At 46.7% G+C, this 25,285-nt stretch overlaps 1 protein-coding gene across 2 annotated transcripts in view; it reads left to right on the top strand.

Annotated features, from left to right (window-relative positions):
- Slc20a2 (solute carrier family 20 member 2) overlaps positions 1–23,419 on the top strand; it is an 80,304-nt gene extending 56,885 nt beyond the window's left edge. For both annotated transcript variants that reach the window (XM_028782873.1, XM_028782874.1), the window contains 7 exons: positions 5,387–5,483; positions 10,414–10,530; positions 13,267–13,470; positions 13,688–14,279; positions 17,450–17,635; positions 19,009–19,093; positions 22,041–23,419. In XM_028782873.1, the coding sequence (XP_028638706.1) occupies positions 5,387–5,483; positions 10,414–10,530; positions 13,267–13,470; positions 13,688–14,279; positions 17,450–17,635; positions 19,009–19,093; positions 22,041–22,214 (1,455 nt within the window). In that variant the 3' untranslated portion in view covers positions 22,215–23,419. The remainder of the gene's footprint in view (positions 1–5,386; positions 5,484–10,413; positions 10,531–13,266; positions 13,471–13,687; positions 14,280–17,449; positions 17,636–19,008; positions 19,094–22,040) is intronic.
- The last annotated feature ends 1,866 nt before the right edge of the window (positions 23,420–25,285 follow it).

The raw sequence follows: 25,285 nt of genomic DNA, 5'->3' as shown, positions 1-25,285 counted from the left end.
CAGCCCAGGGATGGTGCCGCCCACAGTGGGCTGGGCGCTCCCCCATCAGTCACTAGTTAAGAAAATGCCTTACAAGCTTGCCTACAGCCCAATCCAACGGGTTCCCATCTCTCAGGTGACTATAGCTTGTGTCAAGTTGATGTAAAACTAGCCGACAAGGTGCTTTTACATTTTTTTTTTTATAAATGGAGAAACACTGGGTTAATTTAAGAGGATTTTTAGAAAAGGAAACAGATTCGTTTTGTCTAAAAAGATAAAACCCAAAACATTGAAATCAAATTTGTTGGGCATGGTGGCACGAGCCTTTAATCCCAGCACACTGAAGATTGAGGTCAGCACACTTATGTGCGGTCAAGGCTAGCCTGATCTACACAGTGAGTTCCATTAAAAGTGTTCATGGCTTCCCCATCACTGTGAGGAAAGACCTAAAGTAAACAGCTTACGAGGAAGAATGTTCTCTCGGGCCAGGATTTCCAAGGTTTCCACTCACAGTTTTTTGGTCTCTCTTGCCTTGAGGCAGCGGTAGCCCAGTCCATCCTGCAGAGGAGGACCATCACCTGGGCCCTTGCAGTACATCTCTACCCTGTCTGGTTTCAGGGCCCCCCACACACAGCCTAATGTCCTCCTGCTGTGCCCCTCTCTGAGGCTCTCTCATCTCCTCTTAGTGCCTTTAGGGGACATACAGGACCCCAGTGGGAGCCAACTCTAACTGTAGTTTTGTAGGCATTACCCCTGCTGTCTTCATTCTTCCCCTCTTTGTCCCCTTTGTGGGGATCTTCCTGCTCTCTGCAGATAAACCCACTGCAGCACTTTCCTCTCTGTGCCCAGCCTATTTCATGTTACACAGTGTCCTCTAGCTCTACCCGTGTTACTGGGATCCTCTTACAGATGAATATCTATAATATTGATACATTGTAATGATATAGGTATAATATAATGATATATCTATGTAATATATCTATGATATTCTATATCATATACATGTATCATATCACATTTTTGGCTCGTTGATTCATCCTTGGACACTTGGTTGATTGTTGGAATATTTGATAAGCTATAAAGTCTACCATGTTTAAGTTTATTTCATTTATTATACGTGTGTGTGTGCGCGCGCGCGCGCGCGCGCATGTGTGGTCAGAGGACACATGTGCATGCACGTGTGTGGAAGTCAGAGAACAATTTTGTGAAGCTGGTTCTCTCTACTGCTGTGTGGTTTCCAGGAGTTGAACTTGGGTTGTCAGGGCACATACAAAGCACTTAGACTCACTGAGCCAGCTCACCAGCCCTTAGACCTACATTATGTTACACACTTGTCTTCCCCAGTCACACTTACACCCACTGAGCCATCTCACCAGCCCTTAAGCCGATGTTCAGTAGGCGTGTTACACACTTGTCTTCCCTGGTCACAGTTCCACATTTTGCTGTGGCCAGATGTGGTCTGACATGCTAAGTGGAGAGTTACACAGATGAGAAATGTGCAAGTTTTATGTTGCCTCCACCCAAGTAATGTGATAAAATCACACCCTCCACAGCACCCAGCACAGGGTGTGACCTTTCCTCTGCCCAGAGCATCCATGTTGTTGACCTTCTGTTGACCCTTCTGTGGAAGCCCAGTGCTTTATCATTTGCCTTACTTCATGCCTTCACCTGGGGACAGTGGCATCACTCATCATCATTAGGGGAAGAAGGGCGAGTATGATAAATAAGACACCTTGAGAGAGAAAAGACAATCACATGACTATGCATGTGTATGCTCATGATAGCCCTGTTACAGTTACCTCTTCCTGAGCTAGGCAGTGGTGGCGCATGCCTTTAATCCCAGCACTTGGGAGGCAGAGGCAGGCAGATTTCTGAGTTCGAGGCCAGCCTGGTCTACAGAGTTAGTTCCAGGACAGCCAGGGCTACACAGAGAAAGCCTGTCTCAAAAACCAAAAAAAAAATCTCTTCCTGTGCCTCATTGTAAGTCTGTCATAGGTGTTATATATGTGTGCGTGTACTTGGTGTGTGTGTGTGTGTGTGTGTGTGTAGACAGAAGAGCTGGTTCTGCTCACTCAGTACATTAAGGACATGCCTTCCTTCCTCTGTGTGTTCCTGTCAGCCATTGAAGGTTCATCCTCTTGAATAAGCACAAGCTTGGTCATCAGCGTGTCTCAGCGTTCTTTCTCTGGGCTAGGATTGGCCACGTCAAGTTAGCTTACATTTTGACTACCAGCCTTCACTAGCCAGTACTACTTCTTCTACCTAGACTGTATCCTCAACCAGAACACTCCTGTCCAGCTTCCTGGTGTCATTTTCCAGAACACCTCTCCTGTCACAGAGTTGGCAATGTCCTCCTTTCTGCTCTGGAGTGTTCTGCTTTCTCTTTGCACTTGGTAGTGTGTGGTGTGTTATCGCTTCCCTTCTGCCTGCTTGCCCTGTGACTGTGATTGGTCAGGGTGGAGACCATGAGTGCCTTAGTCACTCTTAATCCCAGTGCCTTCTCTTGTGCTTATTACCTTTAAAGATACTTGCTAACAGTTTGTTAAAAGAATATAATGCCACTGAGCACCTCCAACAGAACCAGACTCTAATTCCACTGGAGACCACTGGGGTCTCTGTTCAGTAAGACGCAAGTTCTGAATCCAGAATCTCTGGTGTCTTGTGATTCTCCCTCCCTCCTCCTCTCCCTCCTTCCTCCTCTCCCCCCCTCCTTCTCTCCCTCCCTCCTTATCTCCCTCTCTACCACCTTGCCTTTCTTTCTTTTCCCTCCTGAATTCTCTCTATAATTCATACTATCATGAGGGTTCATTAAAAGAAACCAGATACAAATCTATTGGGCCTGAAAAGTGTGTTTGTAAAAAACAGAACATCTCTGAAAAGAGGTAAGATTCAAATCAATTCTTTCTAAAAGATGATTTAAAAAAAAATAATTATCTCTTCATGGGCCTCTTAGAATCTCCACAGATAAGGCTACAACAGTCCTGTGGTGTTAACACTTCCCTGGCATACGAGACACACCACCCCCCACCCCAGACCACTGCCCCAACCACCACTCAAACGCACCTGACCCCAGCCACCACAACCCTATCCAACCATAGCCCACGACCCCAGCCACACAACCTCAGCTCATCCCAGCCCAGCCCCACCCACTGCACCGTACCCAAGCCAACTCCACCTCCCTTCACCCAAGCCCCACTCCTTCCAAAATGGACCTAACACCTAATTTCAATGCAGAGAGCTCAGTTTTTCTGCCACCACCATCCACAGGCTGAGCCAGGCTTTGTCACCACTACCCTGACTTGCCGACTGCATGTTTAAAACATCCCATTCCTCTTCAACCTTCCTATTCACTTGTATGGATGCCTTGTTCTCAACAAAAACAAAATGTCAGAGAGAGGGAAAGGGAGAGAATATGTTGGATTTTGGATGAGTGACAAATGGGAACTGGTAGGTAGGAGGGAGGATGAGAAGAACAGGAGGGGGAAAGGGAGAGCAGGCTCAGGGACTCATCTGTCTCCTGGCTGTCTACCCTCTTGGGTAGGAGTCCTTAGATAGCCATGGCTCTCAAGAAAATAATGCTTTTTTCTAAAGCCAGTGACAGGCACCTGTGTGGCCTCTGGTTTTCAGTCCAGCCAGGGCTCTTTGTATGGGAAGTCTCAGGTGGCAGGCTAGCTTGTCACCCCCCTCCTCCAGCTCAGTCTTTTATTTGCTCTCTTGTTTGCCCCTCTCATGCCTCCCTGCCTGGTCTGGGCAGAGCTCGCACACAGCAGGAACCTTTTGAGTCCCTCTTTTACATTCTTTGCCTTCACTACCTTCAGCACAAGCCTCTGGCCCAGTGCCGGTGCAGGCTTGAGGCACTCCAGATCTTACTGAGCGTGCTACTCTGCCAGCATCCTTCCTTTCTGCAGTACGGCTATCTCTGAAGTAGTCTTCGCCTTCTCTCACTACGCAGCTCACCTCAGGGTCTGCACCTCCTTTCCGTTTGATCTTGACAGGTGACCTGTTCACCCAAGCGTATCAGGGTATATTTGAGAGATGAGTCACTAAAGTAGCAACTGTGCACTAGTACAGCTTTGACGCGTTTCTAGTCTGCATTATTCCTTCAAACGTGTTTTATGGATCTGCTTAAAATAGTCTTTTTAGAAGCTAGAGAGCTGGCTCAGCAGGTAGGAGTGCTTGCTGTTCTTGCAGAAGATCTGAGTTCAGTTCCCAGCATCCACATGACAGCTCCAGACCATCTGGAACTCCAGTCTCAGGGTTCCAACGCCCTCTTCTGGCCAGCATGGGCACTGCATCCCTGTGATACACAGATACATGCAGGCAAAACACCCATCCGTGTCCATAAAGTAAAAATAAGTAAATCTCTTTTAAAAATAGCATTTTAATAACTTGACATATGTAACATCATCAAAACACATGGAGTGCCATTCTTGTGGGTGTACATAAGAGAATGTCGTCATAAGCCAGTGCCCAGAATTACAAATAAACATTCCATTACACAAAGATCCCACAATTCTTAACATTCAGTAGCTTATATATTTACATATAAGTACCTTATAAAAAGAGTTTGATAATCATAGCACATGTAAAAATGCTTACTTTATATAACTGATTTATTATTATTGTTGGGGGGAGGGCACATTCCAGAGCATACATGTGGAGATCAGAGGACAACTTCCAGGAGTCCATTCTCTCCTACGTTCTACATTCCCAAGAGGCCTAGAGATTGAGCTCAGAGCATCCTTACTGAACATCCAGTACTTTACCTCCTGAGCCATCTTGCTGTCCCTGAAATAAATATATTTTTTTCTTCCTAAATTTAATGTTTGTGGGTACTTTGCCTACAGGTATGTCTGTGTAGCACATTTGTTTCTGGTGCCCACACAGGGCATTAGATCTCCTAGAACTGGAGTCAGAAATGGTTATGAGCTACCATGTGGGGGCTAGGAATCAAACCCAGGCCCTCTTGAAGAGTAGCCAGTGCTCTTAACTGATGAGCCATCTCTCCAGCCCTGCTTTATATTTTTTAATATAGCTAAAAGCATGTCTAGCTGTAGTGTCATATAAAGTATACCATCAGTGCAACTGGTGGCTGTCGCTTGACTCTCTAGAATCCTCAGAGGGTAGAGTCTAAAACTGGTTGTCAAGAGTAGACTCTTAGGTGCAAAGGCGATCTTAGCGGGAGAAGAAAGCACTATATAGATTTAGAAGAAGTCATGGCCAAACATTGGGCTTGGGACCTCAGACATGAGCCTCCCAAACAGTTCTCTGTCTCTTCGTGTGATGTCAGCTCATGTGACTCTAGCACTCTCTGTGTAGACGCTGCTTGGGCAGGACTCATGCTGTGGTGACTGTGTTGCTGGCAGACACCCACCTGCTGACCTCCCCTTTCCTCACTGTCCCACAGGAGGACCCTGTTCCAAACGGTCTCCAGGCACTGCCTCTGTTTTATGCTGCTACTATAGCCATAAATGTCTTTTCCATCATGTACACAGGAGCACCAGGTAAGACCGCCACCGTGGAACCCTGAGTCTACGGAAGGTATTATAATTGAGCAGCACTGACTTGCTTTGGAGCTAGTCCTGGTAATGGCTAATAGTAAAAGGCATTGTTCACAGTCATTATGGGATAGTAATAATAAATGTATTTCCTTGTTTAAAATACCAAGAAGACACGTGAAATACGAAAACAACAGGCTTTCGAGTTAAATCCCACTCAGCCATTACCCAGCTATGTTGTCCCAGCAGCTGGCTGACAGCCTTGGCGTCTGAGAGCATGATCTTATAGCCATGGGGGGGTCAGGAGGTATGCGCATCACACATGGTCCAGTTGTCAAGGGTGGGAGAGGTGGGTCAGAAGCAGAGGTGGTCTACAGCTGCAAGCCGCAGACTCACAGGGCATTATCAGACTGGTAGTCCCTGTGGTGATGAGTGTTCCTGTTTTCCTATCCTGTCTTAGGGGTGGGATGAGGAGCAGAGAGATGTGTCCCTGTAGTCCCCGCACTTGGGCGGCAGAGGCCAAAAAGTTGCTTGAGTCACCAGTTCCAGGAAAGCCTAGCAATACAATAATTAACGTGGAAAAATGTCTCCGTGTGTGGCTGGTCCTTCGAAGTCGTGAGCATCCACCTCTTTTCTGTGTGAATCCTATAAAAACCTGAAGTAAGAATATTTTCATACAAACGTAGGGAAATTAGAAGATAAGATATCACAGGACTTGCTGACACACTGTAGCAAACAACAAACAAACAAAAAACCAACAACAACAAATAAACAAGGCCAATAAAATGTCTTGTTGATAATAAAATAAGCCCTGCTCCATATGTATCCCCTTAAGAGACTGCAATTGTCCTTACCTAATCATGGATACTTTTCCTGTTCATCTTTGTTTTTTGTTTTTTGAGACAGGTTATCTCCACATAACCCTGGCTGTCTTGGAACTCACTATATAGACTAGGCTGGCCTCCCAAGTGCTGGGATCAAAGGTGTGCACCACTACACCAGACCTCTGGATCTGTTCTTGTCAGAACAGTTGCCCACCCCAGATACCAGCTCTGGTTGGTACTGGGACTACTGACTAATCATCTGCAGACTCCTCGTATAGACTCTTCATACTTCAAATAATGGGCATGACTCTGAACGCTCAGCATGTAGTAAATATAGAGACAGGCCTTCAGAAATATTGGAAGATATATTTAAGAGAGTTTAGAGAAAGAATCTGTTATATTCCACATGTGTCAGGTTGCTTAAGCTGTCATACATATCAGCAGATGTCATAACTGAGACACTGGGTCCTAGACTAGGTGCCTGGTGGGAATCTTGGTCCTTAACTTTGCTGGTCACATTAACTAATACCAAGGATCAGCTCCATAGATTTCTATGAAATATTTCTCACAATAATTGTGAAGTATTCACAGCGTCTGTAATGTCTCACCACCATATAGTTTCATTTCCCCAGAATGATTATTCACTGTACCAGCAAGATGGTTGTCTTAGCCAACATGCAGAACATCCATTGTAAACAACGATAGATAAGACGACAGGAAGACAGGCGGATGTAAACACTGGAAGGTTTATGATAAAATCACAGCTGTCTCCTGACATTTGAAAAAATTAGGAAGCAATAGTAGAGGGCAGGAAATGAATACCTCTCAGTGACATACAACTTCTAAGTCAGAGTGAGGACCACAGGCTGGCTGCATCCACATCGCATGTGGTAACACCAGAAGCAGATTGTCTGGTCTAGCGCTGGGCCTAGTCCTCTGCAGTCTGTGTGCCACAGGGCCTCACGGGACAGTTCAGGGTCCGTAACACTAGGCACCTTCTGGTTTTCCCCTTTTGAGGCAGATCTTGCTATGTGTCCAGGCTGTTCCAGAATTTCTGTGATTAGACGGGAAGCACCTGACTGAGCCTGCTTCTGCCATAAGCATCACTTCTTCACTATAGTTTTCATGTGATGGTGCTCTTCAAAAGTTCTGACCAGGGGTCCTCACTGCATTTGTGAAAAGTGTGTATGTGTTGGTGTGTGTGTGTGTGTGTGTGTGCGCACACACATAGGTGAAGGTCAGAGGCAGCTTGCAGCAGTCACCTTCCAAGGTCCCCTGTTTCTGCTGTTGCACAGCTACTCCGGTTTCACTGGCCTGGGAGCTTGTGGTAATTGTCCTCTCCCTGCCTCCCACCTTTCTGCAATAGGACTGTGTGGTTACAGATGCTTGTCACTACAGCCTAGATTTTGCTTTGCTTTTTAATGTGGGGTCCAGCATGGGATGCAGGTTGTACAGTGAGTACTTTTATACCCACCCCTCTCTGAGCCCAATCCCTGGCCCTGCTCACTCCTTTCTCAGACACAACCCAGCCTGGTTTCTAGCTTTTCTAAGTGGATTTTTTTTTTCAAACTGATCACAGTTTCCTCTCTCTTGTCACCCCTCTCCCTGCCTTCCAGTTCTTAGTAACACTCTCACATGCCTAGAGAGATACACAGTGAGTAGTCTACCCCTTCCCCTGGAAGTGTACTCAGTCCAAGTGGTGCATAAGACATTTCATATTTGTACATCCTACAGCTCATTGTGATCTTGATGATACTGTTCTTGAAAGCATGTGTCATGTGCACAAATGGAACCTGATTGTGTCAGTGACAAGGACAGGTGTCAGGAGGGGTGAGTAGGGGTGAAGAAGACTGGCCTGGGCTAAAGCCTTTAATACATTTTTTCTGTAGGTTCTGTTGGTGATTATCATATGTAAAAAAATGAGATGCAAAACAAAATAATGTCAGTGAAATTATTAAAAAATACTGTCGTTTCTTCCCTAAATGATTTGAATATGCTTCTGTTCCTTGGGGGATTTGGAAAAGAACTAACATGTCTGAGGTTAGCACAAAATCACTGTTTATCATGTCGTTGTTGTTTTGAAAATGAGAGAAGCATGAGATGAAAAAGCATTTAGTGGTGTGAGCTGAAAGCAAGTCCCAGGCTTGCATTGCCAGCCTGGCAGCCGCTTCTGGCTGAGTGAACACAAGCCATTCAAGCTGTGCCCTACTTTGTCTATCCACAGTGGGAAACAGCTCCGGTGCCTCAGTGCCCCCCTGAACTTGTGATTATTTGAAACAGTTTGAGAGCCTCGCCAGGAGGACAACCCAATGAGAAGAAGTATTTTGCCACACATTTTGCTGTCTGTGAAGCAGCCCCAAAGTATTGTATTTAGAAGAAATTTTTGCTGTGTGTACATTGGTTCAAGTGTTTTCCTTGTTTTTGTTTTTTGTTTTTCTTGAATCAGTGTCTTATGGGTACACATAGCCCCATGATAGAGTTACCTTGTATGGTTTATTGAGCTGCTCTAGGATCAGTTCATGGTCAGAGCTGGAGAGGAGCTGGGCTGGGCTGCAGAGTTAGCACAGCATAGCCTGAGGAGATTCTAAGTCTGCGGCTCCCTGCTGTTCCTGCAGTTTGGGAGTTGATCCATCTAAATATCTAAACCCCAGCAGCCACCTGCTAACCATAAGCCAGCCAGGGAGATCTAGGGGTTGTCTTTACATTTATTCTGACCTCCTGTGTGTGTTACTCATTTTATAGCTTCTTATTGTTATAAAAGTGTATAATTATACTTTGAGCTGACTTGTCTGAACAAAATAGTTAAGGCAACATTAGCCAAACTATCTTTCAACATTAAAAGTGCCTCTAATTTACACAAATGGCATTCTTGAATTACTAGCAGTGTGTGTGTGTGTGTGTGTGTGTGTGTGTGTGTGTGTGTGTGTGTGTGTGTAATGAAGCCTCTGGCTTCCCACTACTGATCCTGGTTCATGCAGTTCCTTGGAAGCTTTTGACCAGCTCAACATTACTACTGTTTGTTTCTAAGCATAAGAAAGCGAACAGTGCAGCCAGCTTGGTGGAAAACATTGGGTCTCATTTCTCTAGAACTGGCTCTAACCACGTACGGCTTGTGTGCAGGACTGGATGCTATAGCTATTTCACAGCTCTATAACGATTCGTGTATTGGCTGCTCTAAGAATTCTTACTATTAGAAACAGTGCTAGGGAAAGACGTGGAAAGCCAGCTCAGAGATTAGAGCTGTGCTGCTCTAACAGAGGACCTGAGTTTAGTTCCCAGCACCCACGTCAGGCGAATCTCAACCTCCTGTCTTTGTTGGGGTTTCTACCACTTCAGTGAAACACTGACCAACAGATAAGTTGGGGAGGAAAGGGTTTATTCAGCTTACACTTCCACATTGCTGTTCATCATCAAAGGAAGTCAGGACAGCAATCAAGCAGGGGAGGAACCTGGAGGCAGGAGCTGATACAGAGGCCATGGAGGGTGCTGCTTACCAGCTTACTCCTCATGGCTTGCTCAGCCTGCTTTGTTATAGCACCCAGGACCACCTGCCCGAGATGGCACCACCCACAGTGAGCTGGGCCCTCCCATTTCCATCACTAAGAGAATGCCTTACAGCTGGATCTTGGGAAGGTATTTCTCAATTGAACTTCCCTCCTTTCAGCTAACACTTGTGTCATAAGTTTACATAAAAGCTTGTGTCAAGTTTACATAAAACTAGCTGGCACACTCCTGTAAGTCCAGCTCCAGCAGTATCCAACTCCTCTGACTTTTACAGGCACCTGCACTCACATGTGAGACTGCACGTGTGCATACACACACACACAAACTTTAAAAAAATAGACCTGGGGTAAGATATTAATTTATGTCTGTATATGTACAGGCATTCAGGTGTGAGCATACATGTTTAAGTTCTATATCTGTAGATATTTCTAAAAGGTACCTGTTGTCCCCAGGGACAGTCCCGCTGTCTGCCCCCAGGTGTGGAACATGTATGGTTTGGTTTCATTTGCTTGAGGTTTTTGTTACATACAAACCCAGGTGGCTTGCTTTAGCATGGGGGAGGAGAAGTTGCTTTACAGTACCAACCCTGCTGCTCACTCTGTCCTCAGTGCTGGGCCTGTCGCTCCCCATCTGGGCCATAGCGCTCATATCCTTCGGTGTCGCTCTGCTGTTCGCTTTCTTCGTGTGGCTGTTCGTGTGTCCATGGATGAAGAGGAAAATAGCAGGTGAGTGGTCTACTTCTTCCACATGACAAAGCTGTTCTTGATTGCTGAGACCTCCCATGTAAACAAGCAAGTATCTTTAAGAGTAGAGGAACCGGAGGTGGCAATGGTCACCAGAACAGCCCTGGGACGAAAGCTCCGGCCTCTGGCTCAACACTGCTGTTACTGGCTCCTGTAGTTCCTTGGTCATTTGTGACCTGCATGAAGATCATTATTTGTTTCCAAGAATAACCCTAAGTTAACAAGTATGGCCAGGTTCTGTCAGCTTGACAGAAGGCATTCATCTTGGGAGAATGCGAACATTACCGTCAAAGATAGTACATTACAGCAGGATTGGCTGAAACTAAAAGACCAAGCCGTCCAAGTGAAGTAACTTGAGTGCTTATACATTCATGGTGTATTGACTGCGGAGTGGGCCCAGGACTTGTCAGTTTGAAAATCTGTGTGAAGACCACTAAGATAATGAAGGGTGAGCCGGAAGACCCAGTGTAGCCAAAGGGTTGGCTTTTCCCAGATTTGTAGATGGAACATAAATTTAATTCAAGCCCTAGCTATGGGGCTGGAGAGATGGCTCAGTGGTTAAGAGCACTCACTTTTCTGCTGAAGGTCTTGGGTTCAATTCCCAGCACCCACACTGCAGCTCCCAACTGTCTGATGCCGTTTTCTGGGGTGCAGATGCGCATGCAGACAAAGTACCAAAATACAGAAAAATTTTTAAGAATATTCCAGCTACAAAGTAAGCTTGACATGATACCCTATCTCAGAAACAAACAAAATTAATTATTTAATTAATTCCAACAACAGTTTTAAAGTGTCTTACTATAAATGTTATGCCCTACTTAAAAATGAACTGAAAGTGTACCATAAATCTAAATGTTAAAAAGACACTTTTTGTGGGTAAGAACTTTCATAATCTTGGTTAAGCAAAGAGCTCTGTCTGATACCAGACATGGTCCACAGAAGAGATTTACAAATTCTACACCATGAAAATTAGAAACTTGCTCTGTGAAAATATGATGGGAAACTTTATATCATGAAAATACATTAAGAATTTTTAAAAAAAAAAAAAACTAAAACATGAACAAATATTTTAAATTTATTGTTATTATTTTTAATCCTATATCCACATGAATCTCCATGAGGGAGTTTATGCACGTGAGTGCAGTGACCCCTGCAGCTGGAGTTAGAAGCTGTTTGTGAATGCTGGGGATCAAAACAGAGTCCTGTGAGGAGCAGGGAGGCTCTGAGTTAGCTCCCCAGAGTGAAGACGCCAGTGGGGTATGGACCCATGTAAGGTTCTGTGCCACTAGCAATCGAGAAATACAAGATGAAATGATCGTCTGAGGTGTCACTTCACACCTGTTTGAATGGCTTTTTAACACACTAGCATCATGCTAACTGGGAGAAGAGAAACAACCAGCCAGAGCCTTCAGACAGTGCTGAGAGTAAAATGTGGCACAAGAGACAGCTTGGTGGTTCTCAGATTACACATGCACTGACCATAAACGTTCTCTGAACCATTCTTAGGTATTTCCCCAGAGAAATAAAAACCTAAGGTCTCACAAAAATATATTTAAAACACCTTTATTGAAGTCACCCAGGATAGAAACACTCCCCTCTCCCGCATACACAGATTACCAAAAACAGAACCTCCCCTAACAGATTATCCACAGAGAATGAAGTGGTGATTCCACACTCCAGTGCTCAGCAGTAACAAGAACCAACTGCCTCTTGTGTGGCACTGACGAGTGGCAAAGGCAGTGTGCTGAGAAACACACTTCACCTACAAGACTTTCTGAAAAATGCAAAACTAGAAGGTTGAAGATGTGACAAATGGTTGTCTCAAGTGGGAGTAGGCAAAGGGTCTGACTGCCAGGAGTAAACGTGGGACTTGGGGACTCCTTATATACCCATTGTCCCCTTGTCCCCTTGTCCCCATTGCTGTGGTCCCCATTGTAAATGCATGAATAGTCAGCTTATAGCACCCATATTGAGCAGCTCACAAATGCCTATAACTCCCCTTCTAGGGGAATCCAATGCCTCTGGCTTCTGCAGATACTGCATGAGCGCACGCACGCACACACGCATGCACACACATAAATAGAAATAATAACAGGTCCGGAAGAGATGGCTCAGAGGTTAGGAGTACTTATTACTCTTGCAGAGGACAAAGGTTTGGTCCCCATACCAACATGGAAGCTCACAGCCATCTGCAACTCCAGTTCCAGAGGATAGCCCCAGCTTCCTTGTTTCTTTTGGAGTAAATGGAATCTCTTTGTTTCTTTTGAGCAAAGTAAGATGTACTTGTTTCATAGAATCTGATATGATAAAAGAAATCTGAGGCCAATAATTATTGGTGAGGAGAGAAGAGCAAATATACGAGTTAAATACCATTGAGGACAAGCATAACAAACATCTCAATAACTCAGGGGCTATCTTCTGAAAGAGTTGTAGATCTAGAGACTGTCAGCCCTGGGAGAGACCTGAGCAGTCAAATTTAACTGTCTTTTGTTGGTTTTGTTTGCAGTCATAACTCAGGCGTAAGTACTGGCCATTTACACAGTAACCGTCTTCAAGATCATTGAAGTTTCTATTTTATTTCCTAAATATGGCTATAGTATTCTGTTTCTGAGGCAAATATCAAAGTATAAAAGAAATATGTTCACATTCTTAATATTTATTTTAAAAAGAAAAAGAATGTATCTCCCACACCCGTGCTTCCTTTTTCTTTCTTTCTAGGCAGATTAGAGAAGGAGAACGCTCTCTCCCGCGCTTCCAACGAAAGCCTCAGGAAAGTACAGGAAGCTGAGTCTCCCGTCTTTAAGGAGCTCCCTGGTGCCAAAGCCAGCGATGACAGCGCTGTCCCCCTCACCAGCCTTGCTGGGGAGGTTGTAGGGGCCTCAGAAGGCACATCAACAAGCAACCACCCCCGGGCTTCCTATGGTAAGGCTAACCTGGAGAGCTTGGGTGTGACACAGCTGACCTCCTCAGGAGGTATCCAGCCAGGCTGAGCATGGGTACACAAGTGTTCTCAGATTTCATGTTGTATTGTTTTGATGGACAGGGATCCAGCCCAGAGCCTGGATCCCTGCCAAGCATGTGATCTTCCACTGAGTGGCATACCCCCACCCCAAATTAGCATCTTCTAAATTCTTTTCAGGACGGGCACTTTCGATGACTCATGGCTCTGCAAAGTCACCCATCTCCAATGGTACATTTGGCTTTGAAGGCCACATGAGGAATGATGGCCATGTTTATCATACTGTACACAAAGACTCGGGGCTCTACAAAGACTTGCTGCACAAAATCCATGTAGACAAGGGCCCCGAGGAGAAACCAGCTCAGGAAAACAACTACAGGCTGCTTCGGAGGAACAACAGTTACACCTGCTACACCGCAGCCATCTGTGGCATGCCGGTGCATGCCACCTTCAGAGCCACGGACACCTCCTCTGCCCCCGAGGACAGTGAGAAGCTGGTGGGTGACACCGTGTCCTATTCCAAGAAGAGGCTCCGCTACGACAGCTACTCCAGCTACTGCAATGCTGTGGCCGAGGCAGAGATTGAGGCCGAAGAGGGTGGTGTAGAAATGAGGCTGGCCTCTGAGCTGGCTGACCCTGACCAGCCTCAAGAGGACCCCACGGAAGAAGAGAAGGAGGAGAAGGACTCCGCAGAGGTCCACCTGCTGTTCCACTTCCTGCAAGTCCTCACAGCCTGCTTTGGGTCCTTCGCTCATGGTGGCAATGACGTGAGGTGAGTGTCTTTATTCGTTCAACAAATATACAGGAAGGGCCTGCCGTGTGCTGGGATACAAGTCCCTGCCACTGGGCAAAGGGGGGCACACATAAGTAAGCAAGCGTGTAAGTATGCACCGAGCACCTAGAGCACAGGAAGGGAGTGGCCGCACTAGATCACCGCCTGGGGAGGCTCACTGAGCTGGGACTAAAAGAGTGCTGGAGCCGGGCATGTGACCATTGCAGGCCAAGCGAGCCTGAGGCACACCAGCTGAAGTGGAGCAGGCCTGGACTACTCCGGAAAGAGCAGGAAACCTTGGACAGGAGAAAGTGGAAACTGAGTCAAATCCTGGTACAGCCATGTGGAGACAGAAAGGAATTGTGTTCTGCTAAGTGGGGTACTGTACAGCGGGAGTCTGGGGGCTCTGAAGACTGAGGCAGGGTGCCCACTTGATCCCAGGAATTCACAACTAGTCCAGATAATGCAGACAAACTCTGTCTTAAGTTGTTCAGGGCCTGGAGAGATGGCTCAGCAGTTAAGAGAACTTGTTGCTCTTGTAGAGGACCTGAGTTCAGTTCCCAGCACCCACATGGTGGCTCACAGCCATCCGTAACCCCAGTTTCCGGGATCCAGTGCCTTCTGGCCTCCATGGGAACTAGGCATGTGTATGGGCACAGGGACACATATCAAGAAAAGTATACACTTAAAATATGTAGGTACTTTTAAATTCTTAAGAAAATAAGTTTTCGGAAGAAGGGCTTTTTCACTGTGAGAGTTGAAGGAGCCACTGTAAGGGCTGATAGGCCCTGCCACTCTGCGACATCATGGGGGATGGGAGACCAGCAATGAGCCAAGAAAAGGGCGGAGAGATGGTACAGTAGCCAGGGTCTGGATATTTGATTTTGAATGTGGGAATTAATCGATATAGAATTATCAATATAAGAATTGATAAGCAGTTAAGACCAGCAGTTCTCAGCCTTCCTAACGCTGCCACCCCTTAAAAGGTAACCACCTTTCAGCTCCTCCTTTTGGGTGACCACCAACCATAACATTATTTTGTTGCTACTTCATAACTGTAGTTTGGCTACTGTTATGAATCGTAAATACCATCTTTACGATGGTAAAGACCATCAGAGATGGTCTTAGGTGACCCCATGAAAGACCCACAGGTTAAGAACCACTAAATTAGACAGATAGGAAAGAAGGAAGCCTGCTCCAACAATTTTAGCTCTGGCGAATCTGGGGATGAGTTGCCACACTAGCAAGTACAACCCAATAAGGGCTGGCTCGGGGCTAAGCAGTTAGAGGTCAGATTAGACATAAACCTGTAAGGTCCAAGTGACAGCCCAGTTAGCAGCCAGCTGGGTGTGTCTGAGGTCGGACCGAACAGGCTGGGTACAGATGCTGTGGGAGTGAGGAAAGGAAAGCAAAGAAGCAGAGTGCACACCCTCAGCCCTGTAGCTTCCTGGGGAGAGATGGGAAACATCAGAAGATATGTCAAGCTGGGTAGTCAGGAGAACTTTCCAGGCAGCTCTGTGTGGATATTTAGCAGTGACCTGGCAGCACCCATGCCTCTTAAGTCTTTGCTCATTTTTAAATAGTTGGTTTCAAAGATGTTTCCAAACACCAAACAAAAGATTGAGTACCTGTTATTTGTCGGCATGTAAGTTTCCAAGCCTGGAGAGACGAACAGCAGGAGTGAGCTGAGAACAGAAACAGGGACAGGCGTGTCACTGAGAGAAAATGTTGTATGGCTAACTTCTTTGAAATGGGGCTTGAGTTCTGTGAACCTCACTGAAAAATAGCCCCTGAAAGATAGGCAAGACAGTGCCCCCCCTATAAGATTGGCCCAGTGGCATGTGGTCCCCATCCATCACCTGCCACCATCCCGAGAAACACTGGTGATACCGTATTAATGTAACAGCAGCATAGCACTCTGTGGATCTGGGCAGGAGTGCTGTGGGGACCTCTGCCTTTGGGGAACCTGCCTCAGGAAGCCCTGGAGGCCTCGCATGCAGGGATAGCCTGGAGGTCTTCCCAGAGCCTGCTTGGCAGGGCACAGAATGAGGAAGTACGTAGGAACAGACACATTAGCATCCATCATCGTCCCGCTGGCAGCTGTCTGGTGGAGCTAGCTGTGCGGTTTCAGTGTGGTGACGTGCCGGGCGCTCCCTCTATGAACAAAGCTTTGGGAGTTCAAACTCTTGCTAGAGAGATCAGAAAAACATGCACAAAAATTACTATTCCCAAAACCCAGTAACTGCTTAAGGTGACAGAGCAATTGCTGCCATCTCAGGAACTGTCATTGAGGCTTTGAAATAGTGTCATCTGATTTAAAAAAAAAAAAAAAAAAGCCAGATTCTAGAAATAATCTGACAACAGAGTCATCTGGAAAAAGGCTTATCAAGTTCCTGTCAGGACTTAGTACAGAACCATTTGCAGTTTACCATGATCCTCTTTGGGACAACCCTCTGAGCTAGGCAAGTGGTGTCCTTCAAACATGAGCCCAAAGCTAAGAAACGTGAAGTTACCCACCCAGCATCACACAGAGCAGAGCTGACTCAGAAGCCAATCCATGCCGACCCTCAACACACTGTCTACATGGCTGTGTCAACCAGGGCAGGGACTAGATCTGGAGAGACTACTGAAACCCACACCAAAGCTGTGGCTGACCAGACTGAGGGGCCCGGGTAAAGCACATGTGGTCTAAGCAGTGTCCTCGGGAGCACCGTGAACCTGGCTTTCTCATGTGAGGCTGAGGACAGTGCCCGGCTTCTAGGACAGTTGGAAGAATCTGTGTCATCAATGGTGGCCGTCACCCCACAGTGTGAGGACTGACTTGTCTGTCCACACTAGCAGCTAGAGTCAGAAGCAGTAGAGATGGCAGTGGAGATGGGAAAGGATTTGAGGGAAAGGTGACAGAGATAGAACTCAGTTGTCTTCTTCAGAGTGGTTTTTAAGCACCTTTGAGGAACCATGTAATTGTACTGAACACTACTTAACTCTGCCTAAGACAGTTAAGATGGTAGATTTTCTGGAATGCTATTTATAGTCAATAAGTCATTTATCACCATAGATTACATAAGCTACAAATACAATATGATTGGCTAATTTTAAAAACTGAAAAATCGCTATATATTGTGTATAGTGCTGTACCTATGTATAATTCACCTTTTTTTTTCTGCCAGCAATGCTATTGGTCCCCTTGTGGCTTTGTGGCTGATATACGAACAAGGTGGAGTGACACAAGAAGCTGCTACTCCTGTCTGGCTGCTGTTTTATGGAGGAGTTGGCATTTGCACAGGCCTCTGGGTTTGGGGCAGAAGAGTGATCCAGACCATGGGAAAGGATCTCACACCCATCACACCCTCCAGGTGAGGCACAGATCAGGCCTGAGGAGGCAGGGCTTGGTAGATGGGCCACACTGCAAAAGTCAGCCTATCCGATCCTTCTCCTGCGGCTCTCACAGTAACTGATGGTCACAGTGAGAAAGGGCAGAGAAAGAGCCCAACCTCATTCCCCACCAGTAAGCCTCTTCCTCATCCTACCTCTCCTCGGCCATCTACACTGGGCAAGCTAGGGGCCTCCCCAATCTATCCACAGTCGTTCGAATGCAGTGTGACACAGGTGCAAACAGGAGCCTGAGGCCTGCCTGCTCCAAACCTCCCTAGCCACGCCCACTGTCCTACTCTAGTTGGCTTTCTGTAGCCAATACAATGCACCTGAGGTAAGCAGTTCTAAAAGAGGAAGGGTTCCCTGTGGCTCACACTTTTACAGGTCCGTTTCAGCTTGTCCTCATTCTTCAGGTAGATATAAACGTGTACAACATGGTCAGAACCTGTGTCACAGGACAAGCAAAACAGCCAGCATACAACAGAAAGGCCAGAGTCCTACACCCTTCAAGGATATGCCCCAGTGACCCAGACACCCACCCCCTCTTAAGATGGTATCACCTCCCAAAGAATCTAGAACCGTCCTAGGGACCCAACTTTGACACGTGGGCCTTTGGAGGCCACAAACTCCAAAACGTGGCACTTGCCTATCCCCAAATATTCAGACCCTGAGATGTGTCCTCCAGGGTCTTGGGGACCTGCACATCTGAAGTGTCAGGTCTAGTCATTCTGGGGGCAGCCTGTGCATGTGTTGTTGAAGGTTAGCAGCAGATCTCAGCTTACACAATACAACTAACTTCAGAACTATCTGTTGTAGGAAATCTTTTTTTCTCTGTGTTTCTTTTTGAAACATATCAGGGATTTCTGTTTCCTTTGGTTTTCAATTTTCAGTTCCCCATCCTTAAAATCCATCCTAACAAAAAGTTGTTTTAGAAGACTAGAAAAACGGATCATCTGAAGACTGCAAAATTGGTCATCTGAAGATTGCTAAACTGGTCATCTGAAGATTGCTTTTTTAGAATACATTCACAAATTGTTTAAGAAGAGAACCTAGTTTTCCCTTTGCCCCTTTAGAAATGAGTAATTTATCATCTTACTGCACAGCAGGAATTTCTGACCCAGTTCCACACTTCAGGTTGGAAAACATGTTAGGAAAACAAGGTCATTGGGCGTCAGCTGCACAGCCTGATGCCCTGCTGCGAGCAACAGTGTCTTGTTCTCCTAATGGTCATCTGGTTCAGGCAGCAGTCCATAACCAGCTTACAGAATGTTCTGGCAAGACTTCTGCAGCCACAGGGTATCGGCAAGGCCACACACAGAGCTCCTGTGACGTTGTCTTCCTGTTCCCCCCACAGTGGCTTCACTATTGAGCTGGCCTCTGCCTTCACCGTGGTCATCGCCTCCAACATTGGGCTTCCTGTCAGCACCACGCACTGCAAGGTAGGCCTCTGCCAGCCACAGACTGCCGTTCTGAGGGGCGGCAGGTCAGTCAGGCCACACTACGTGTGACTGAAAAGAAGCAGCTAGACTGTGTGGTTGGTATGGGACTGCCAAGTCTGTTTGTTTCCCTAGAACCCCCTCTAATCCTTCCTGATCCCAAGCACGGCACCTGCTGTTGAGGCTGTGCTTTCCAGCACCAGTGGGAGAGCTTCCACTCTCTGTGCCCCTCACTGTTCCCACCTGCAAGTTCCCTTTGAAGTTGCATGCACCTGCACCGAGCCTGACTACAGGCTCCCATGGGGTGTGCCCTCCGGTTCCTGCCTCCGAGCAGAGCTGACCTCAGAGATGACAGAAACAGAAAGGAACAGAAATGATTTCAGAGCAATTATAAGATGTGACTACTTCTGTTTTCCCCTCACATGCTGCGCAGGCTGACTCTGTTGCCTTAGAGTGGATTCCAAAGGAGAGGCAGGAGGAAGCTGGCATGATGTTACAATGTCTAGTTGTTCACAGGGTTCAAGTCTCCACTAGTGTTTTATCCCTCCTAATTGTAATCAATCAGTAGACATCACCATAACAACCAACTTGACCCTGAGGTAAGAGACAGATCCCCACCGGGCACTGTTGGAAGTACAGTGTGATATTAACCCACACTCTCACTGCAAGAATGTTTGAGACTTGGCACTTCCCAGTCTCACAGGGGAGGGAATGGAAGCAGAGAGAGGTTAAGAAGCATCCCACCCAGGGGCTGGCATGGCCCTTTGCCGTTGCCCTCCCTGCTACACTGGAGGAAGGCAAGGAGACACTGTACACCCGCTGCTTACCTACGGGGACTGCTTCAATTTCGGTTGTTTTCAAAATAATGAAAGGTTCTTGGGAGGTTCATAGTGATGGAGTGTGTGCCTGGCACAACTGAGGTCCTGAGTTCAGTCCATATTGCCACAAAGAAATAAAACATAAATTATCAAAGAAGCATGGGTTCACTAAAATACTTCAACAAAGAACAGGGTGGCCTATGAACAGTCTCCCTGTTCATCACTGTCACTCTGTGCTGTGGGACCCACTGAGGAAGTGCTCTAAAACATCTCTGTCTGTGTGTGTGTGTGTGTGTGTGTGTGTGTGTGTGTGAGAGAGAGAGAGAGAGAGAGAGAGAGAGAGAGAGAGAGAGAGCACAACATTTATGTGGCGGTCAGAGAACAGTTTGCAGGACTTTCTTTTCCCCTTCCACCATGTAGGTCCCAGGGTTGAACTCAGTTCATCAGCCTTAGATGACGGCTGTGTGGGCGAGCGCTGTTACCCACTGAGCCATCTCAGCCATCCCACTTTCTGGCATTTTGTAGGCATATGCAGTCACACCTGCCTGGCTTCCCTAGCTGTTGGTACCTGTTAGCCATCTCTCCACAGTAATGGGAAGTGCTGGAATATAAGTCACAGCCTTAGAGGAAAACTACTGCCTAAGAATTCTAACCTCTCTGGAAGGAGACTTGACTAGAAATATGGACCCTGGTGAGAGAAGAGCAGAGAATATGAATACCCAGTCTTGTGTGGAGATGTCACAGTGAACCCATTATGTCTGTGCGCATATGCGCACACACTGATTTTAAAACTAAACTCTCAAGTCGGGCATGGTGGTGCATACCTTTTCCCAGGGCTCAGAAACCAGGGGTAGGGCAGAATCTCTTGAGTGTGAGGCCAGCCTGATCTATATAGCAAATTCCAGGCCAGCCTCGTCTATATAGCAAGTTCCAGGCCAGTCTGAGCTACATAGTGAGACCCTGTCTCAAAAAAAATAATTAGCTAAAGTAAAATAAAGTTAAACTTTACTTTTCACCTTGAAGTATAACTCACCCAATATTTATAGCATAATAGGGACATTTTACTAAGAGATTTCTATCTAATTTGTATTTGACCTTAACAAATACGTATGTTACTATTACCAACATGTCTACACTAACCACATACTCAGTGTTGGCTCCTTGGAACAGTAAGTAGTACAAGGCCCTGCACGGGGGACCACAGTGGGATGGTGTGTGCAGAAAGGCCAGATGAAGCTAATGGAGGAAAACTGCCCACATCCAACATGAAAATACAGAAACCTCGAGCCTGACCATCAACAATAGCCAATTAGAAAGTGTATCAAGCCGGGCGGTGGTGGCGCACGCCTTTAATCCCAGGAGTTGGGAGGCGGAGGCAGGCGGATTTCTGAGTTCGAGGCCAGCTTGGTCTACAGAGTTAGTTCCAGGACAACCAGGGCTCCACAGAGAAACCCTGTCTTGAAAAACCAAAAAAAAAAAGAAAAAGAAAAAAAAAGAAAAGAAAGTGTATCAAACGGGGCACACTCACAGAGCCTACACAGTCGCAGGGGACACAGGGTTTTACAGTCATTCTAGTAGGGAACAAGGCTGTTTGAGTGTTGAGTGTTGGTGGCTGCTAGCCACTAAGGCGGACACGCTGAGTGCTAGCCCTAGACCCCACATGCTGGAAGAAGACAGGAGTCCCCGAAGGGATCCTCTGGGCTCCACACGGGCTGCGGCATGCACCCCCACATGCATTAGATAAACGTGAACCTAATTGTTTAAAACTTTAAGGAGACGTAAGGAATGTATATGGTGACGACTCAAGCGTATGCTGACAGGTAGAAAGGACGATGGGGGCGGGGGAGGGGGCGGGGCATGCTGCCCGGTGCCTGGAGAAGAGTTACACTCCTCAAACGCAGCCCAGCAGAAACGCTCTCGGAACTTTACAGAGTGAAACCAGGTTGAGAGAGAGAGCATGAATTATGAAAACTATAAAATGATCTCCACAGAAAACTAATCCGGGGCTCGGGTCACGTGATGCAGGCAGACGCTGTCATAAACAACTGAAAGTCGGTGTTTGTGAAGGTCTTCTCTCCTCTGTGTCCTCCTTTTAAAGACCTCATTCCTACTGAATGTCTCTGCTCCTCCAGGTGGGCTCCGTGGTAGCCGTGGGCTGGATCCGCTCGCGGAAGGCTGTGGACTGGTGCCTCTTCCGGAATATATTTGTTGCCTGGTTCGTGACTGTGCCCGTGGCTGGCCTCTTCAGTGCCGCTATCATGGCCCTCCTCATGTACATATGCGGTCTTTTTACTTCCAGTCGGTAAACGGTTGTAGGGATCCTCTGACATGGCTATGATACTCGCACCTCCCACCCCTGCTTCTTCTGACACATGCACACCCCTTCCACACCCCTTCCAGATGGCTCCGTGCCACCCCTGCTTACCCAGGCCACAGTTCCTCTTCCGGAATTAACCTACCTATTGTACATAGTAGTATACGTCAGGCTGATGCTGTGCTGACGTGTGTGGTGCGGTTACTTATAGTAAATATATATTGTGTACCTAGAATAGGTAGAGTTTATCCCAAACAAACTCAGAATTAAAGTGGAGGGCATTGCCTAGAGTGCAGTCCTCTGTTAACTGTATATAATGATCCCAGTGGTGGCAAGTGTGGAGTATTAAATCCTTTTTTAAATACTCTGTAATATAAGTGAGGTACAGTATACTTAATGCAAACCTGGGCACGTGCCTAGGCCCCTGTGTGACTGCATTATGCTGGGACAGGTGTTCACAAGTGCTTTCTCTGAAGAATGTGTTCCTGAGCTGTGTCTGAGTTACTGTGTCATGTACCCCAATTGCTTTTGTAAATACCCAATCTGTCATTTTAACGGTATGCTTCCCTTACACTTTTTTTGATTGGAGAATATTTGGAAAGTACCAAAGAAATAGGGGATAACTTGCCAGTGTTCCGTCTTCCCGTCGTTTGTCTCCCTTCCCACCGGCCACGACAGTGAACCTGGCTCATCCACCAGCAGCAGTCGGGCAGCTGCCACACCAGACACTGGTGAGCTTGTTCAGTGGCCTTTCACTGTCACCAGCGTGGATGACGTATGGCAATGGGGGTGTAGAGTTAAACACTACATACATATCAAGTCCAGCCCCAGTGTCCCTCCCTGCCGCGCCCTGGGACCTGAAGAGCAGGCTTCTTGTTGCAGTCATTAAAGCCAGTGAGGCTCTTGATGGGCCTGGATGCTGTAGACTCAGGGCTGAGCGGGAAGGACTGGCAGGACACTGGGCTTGGGGTTCTTTGAGGCCTTTTCTATGTAGAACATCCGAGGCTCTCCTGTGGAGCCACTGTTCTCTTCTGACGCTGGGAGAGAGTCAGGATGACTAAAATGTTAAGAGCCTGAAACCATGGAAATGCTGCTAATATTTTTATATTGACATACATTTTCACGGTACTTCATTGTAATTTTTTCATTAATCAAGCATATTAAATTTATAATAAAAAAGTGCCCCTTAAAAGTTTACTTCTGTTGTCTCTTTCTTTCAGAGTTCTCACTAAAAGAAAAACTATATAATTTGTCCACTTGTAGTTTTCAAATGCTTTCTGTTGACCTTTCCCCTACATCTTACTACGATTCCGGGTTTGTGCAGAACCAGTGCAGGACACTATAAAGGGGAAGAGTGGCCCTCACCTCTGTCTGCAGGCAGGAGCACACCCATCCATCCACCATGATGAGAACGTCTGCTCAGGACCATGGCAACGGGAAGACCACACGCCTGTGTGCAGCTCCTCTGCCTGGCACTTCATTGCTGCAGGCTCCCACTGGGGACCTGGGCTTTTCTCAACCTGGGACACTCAGAGCAAAACCTTTCACGGTCTCAACTGTGACAGCAGTGTCGCCTAACAGCTGATAGGTAATGGATGAGAACCACCATCCAGGTGTGCAGGTTTCACTGCCAAGTCTGAAACCCTCTTCTTCTAAAATGGCACCCTGTTTTCCGAGTTTGGTAAAGCCTCAGGAAGCTCGGCCTCCCCTCAGATTTATTGGTGAGAAAACAATAGCACTTGTGCGGGCCAGACGGCCTGCTGCTCTCAGGCAGTGGTCAGTCTGTGCCTTAGAAGGGCCACCTGAGCCCTAGCAGGCAAACTGCAGAAGCTGAGACCCAGTTAGGGAAGGAATCTGGTGAGGTCATGCTTCCCCAGGAATGTGAAAGAAACCTGACCCAGGAACTCATCCCCTGGGCCTGTTATCTGACAGGAGAGGGCTACTTTGTGTGTCATCCTAGGAGAGGAGGGAAAAGCCCACTTCAAAAGACAACTTTAATGCCAATCTCCAGAAAAGGGTTCCTGTGTGGGATGAGGGACCCAAACAAAGGGAACTCCTGAGTCCCTGACATCTTTGTGTGTGGTCAGACGAACTTCCCAGGCAAAGGAAAGCTGTCTGAGGGATGAGGAAGCCGTGCTCGGAGGAAGAACCTCATGTCTCATTTATTCTGTCTTCCTTTTCTTGAGAGTCTGAACTGATTAGTACCCCAGTGAGTCTCAAACGCAGGCTGAAACCCCTTGGAGAGAGCAAACAACCCTTTTTTTCACAGGGATCGCCTAGGACCATAAGAAAACACATTATTTACATTATGATTCATAACAGTAAAATTACAGCTATGAAGTAGCAACAAAAATAATGTTATGGTTGGGGGTCACCATAACATGAGGAACTGTACTAGAGTCTCAGCGTTAGGAAGACTGAGAACCACTGCTCCAAACACACACCACTCTTCAACAGGTAATTTTTAAGTCCTCTCCTTCAAGCAACAGAGGAGTCCATCCCATAAGCTGGGTGTGGTGACACAAAGTTTTGAATCTAGCTCTCAGGAGGCCAAGGTAGGTAGATCTCTCTAAGTTCCAGGCCAACATAATCTACATAGCACCAAGCCAGGCGAGGGAGCTGTCACAATTGCACTTCCTTAGTATTTAAAACTGTGAAATATGGATCCATTGGCGCTTTCTTGAGGCCTTTTAAGGGAAAACCACTTCCTCTAGGTCAATAGAGGAATAGAATTGAGTTCCACTTCTGATCTGCCCCCAACTATTAGAATGTCACAGGCCTCCTATAAGTTATTTAACCTGGGCCTGTCAGTCACCTGGCCAAGAGAACCTTCAGGAAAGCTGACTTTCCTGAAGTCTGTGGGGCTTTTAATGAAAATGGCCCCAATAGGCTCTTAGGGAGTGACACTATTGAGAGATGTGACCTTGTTGGAGAAGGTGTGGCCTTGTTGGAGGAAGTACTTCATTGAGGGTGGCTTTGAGGTTTCAAAAGCCCATACCAGACCCATACCAGACCCGGTGTCACTCTCTCTCCCTCGTAACTGCCAATCCAGAGACCTCTCGG

Source organism: Grammomys surdaster, unplaced genomic scaffold, assembly GCF_004785775.1.
Source record: "Grammomys surdaster isolate TR1022 unplaced genomic scaffold, NIH_TR_1.0 919, whole genome shotgun sequence".
Taxonomy (NCBI): Eukaryota; Metazoa; Chordata; class Mammalia; order Rodentia; family Muridae; genus Grammomys; species Grammomys surdaster.
This window is presented reverse-complemented; position numbering and strand designations above follow the sequence as displayed.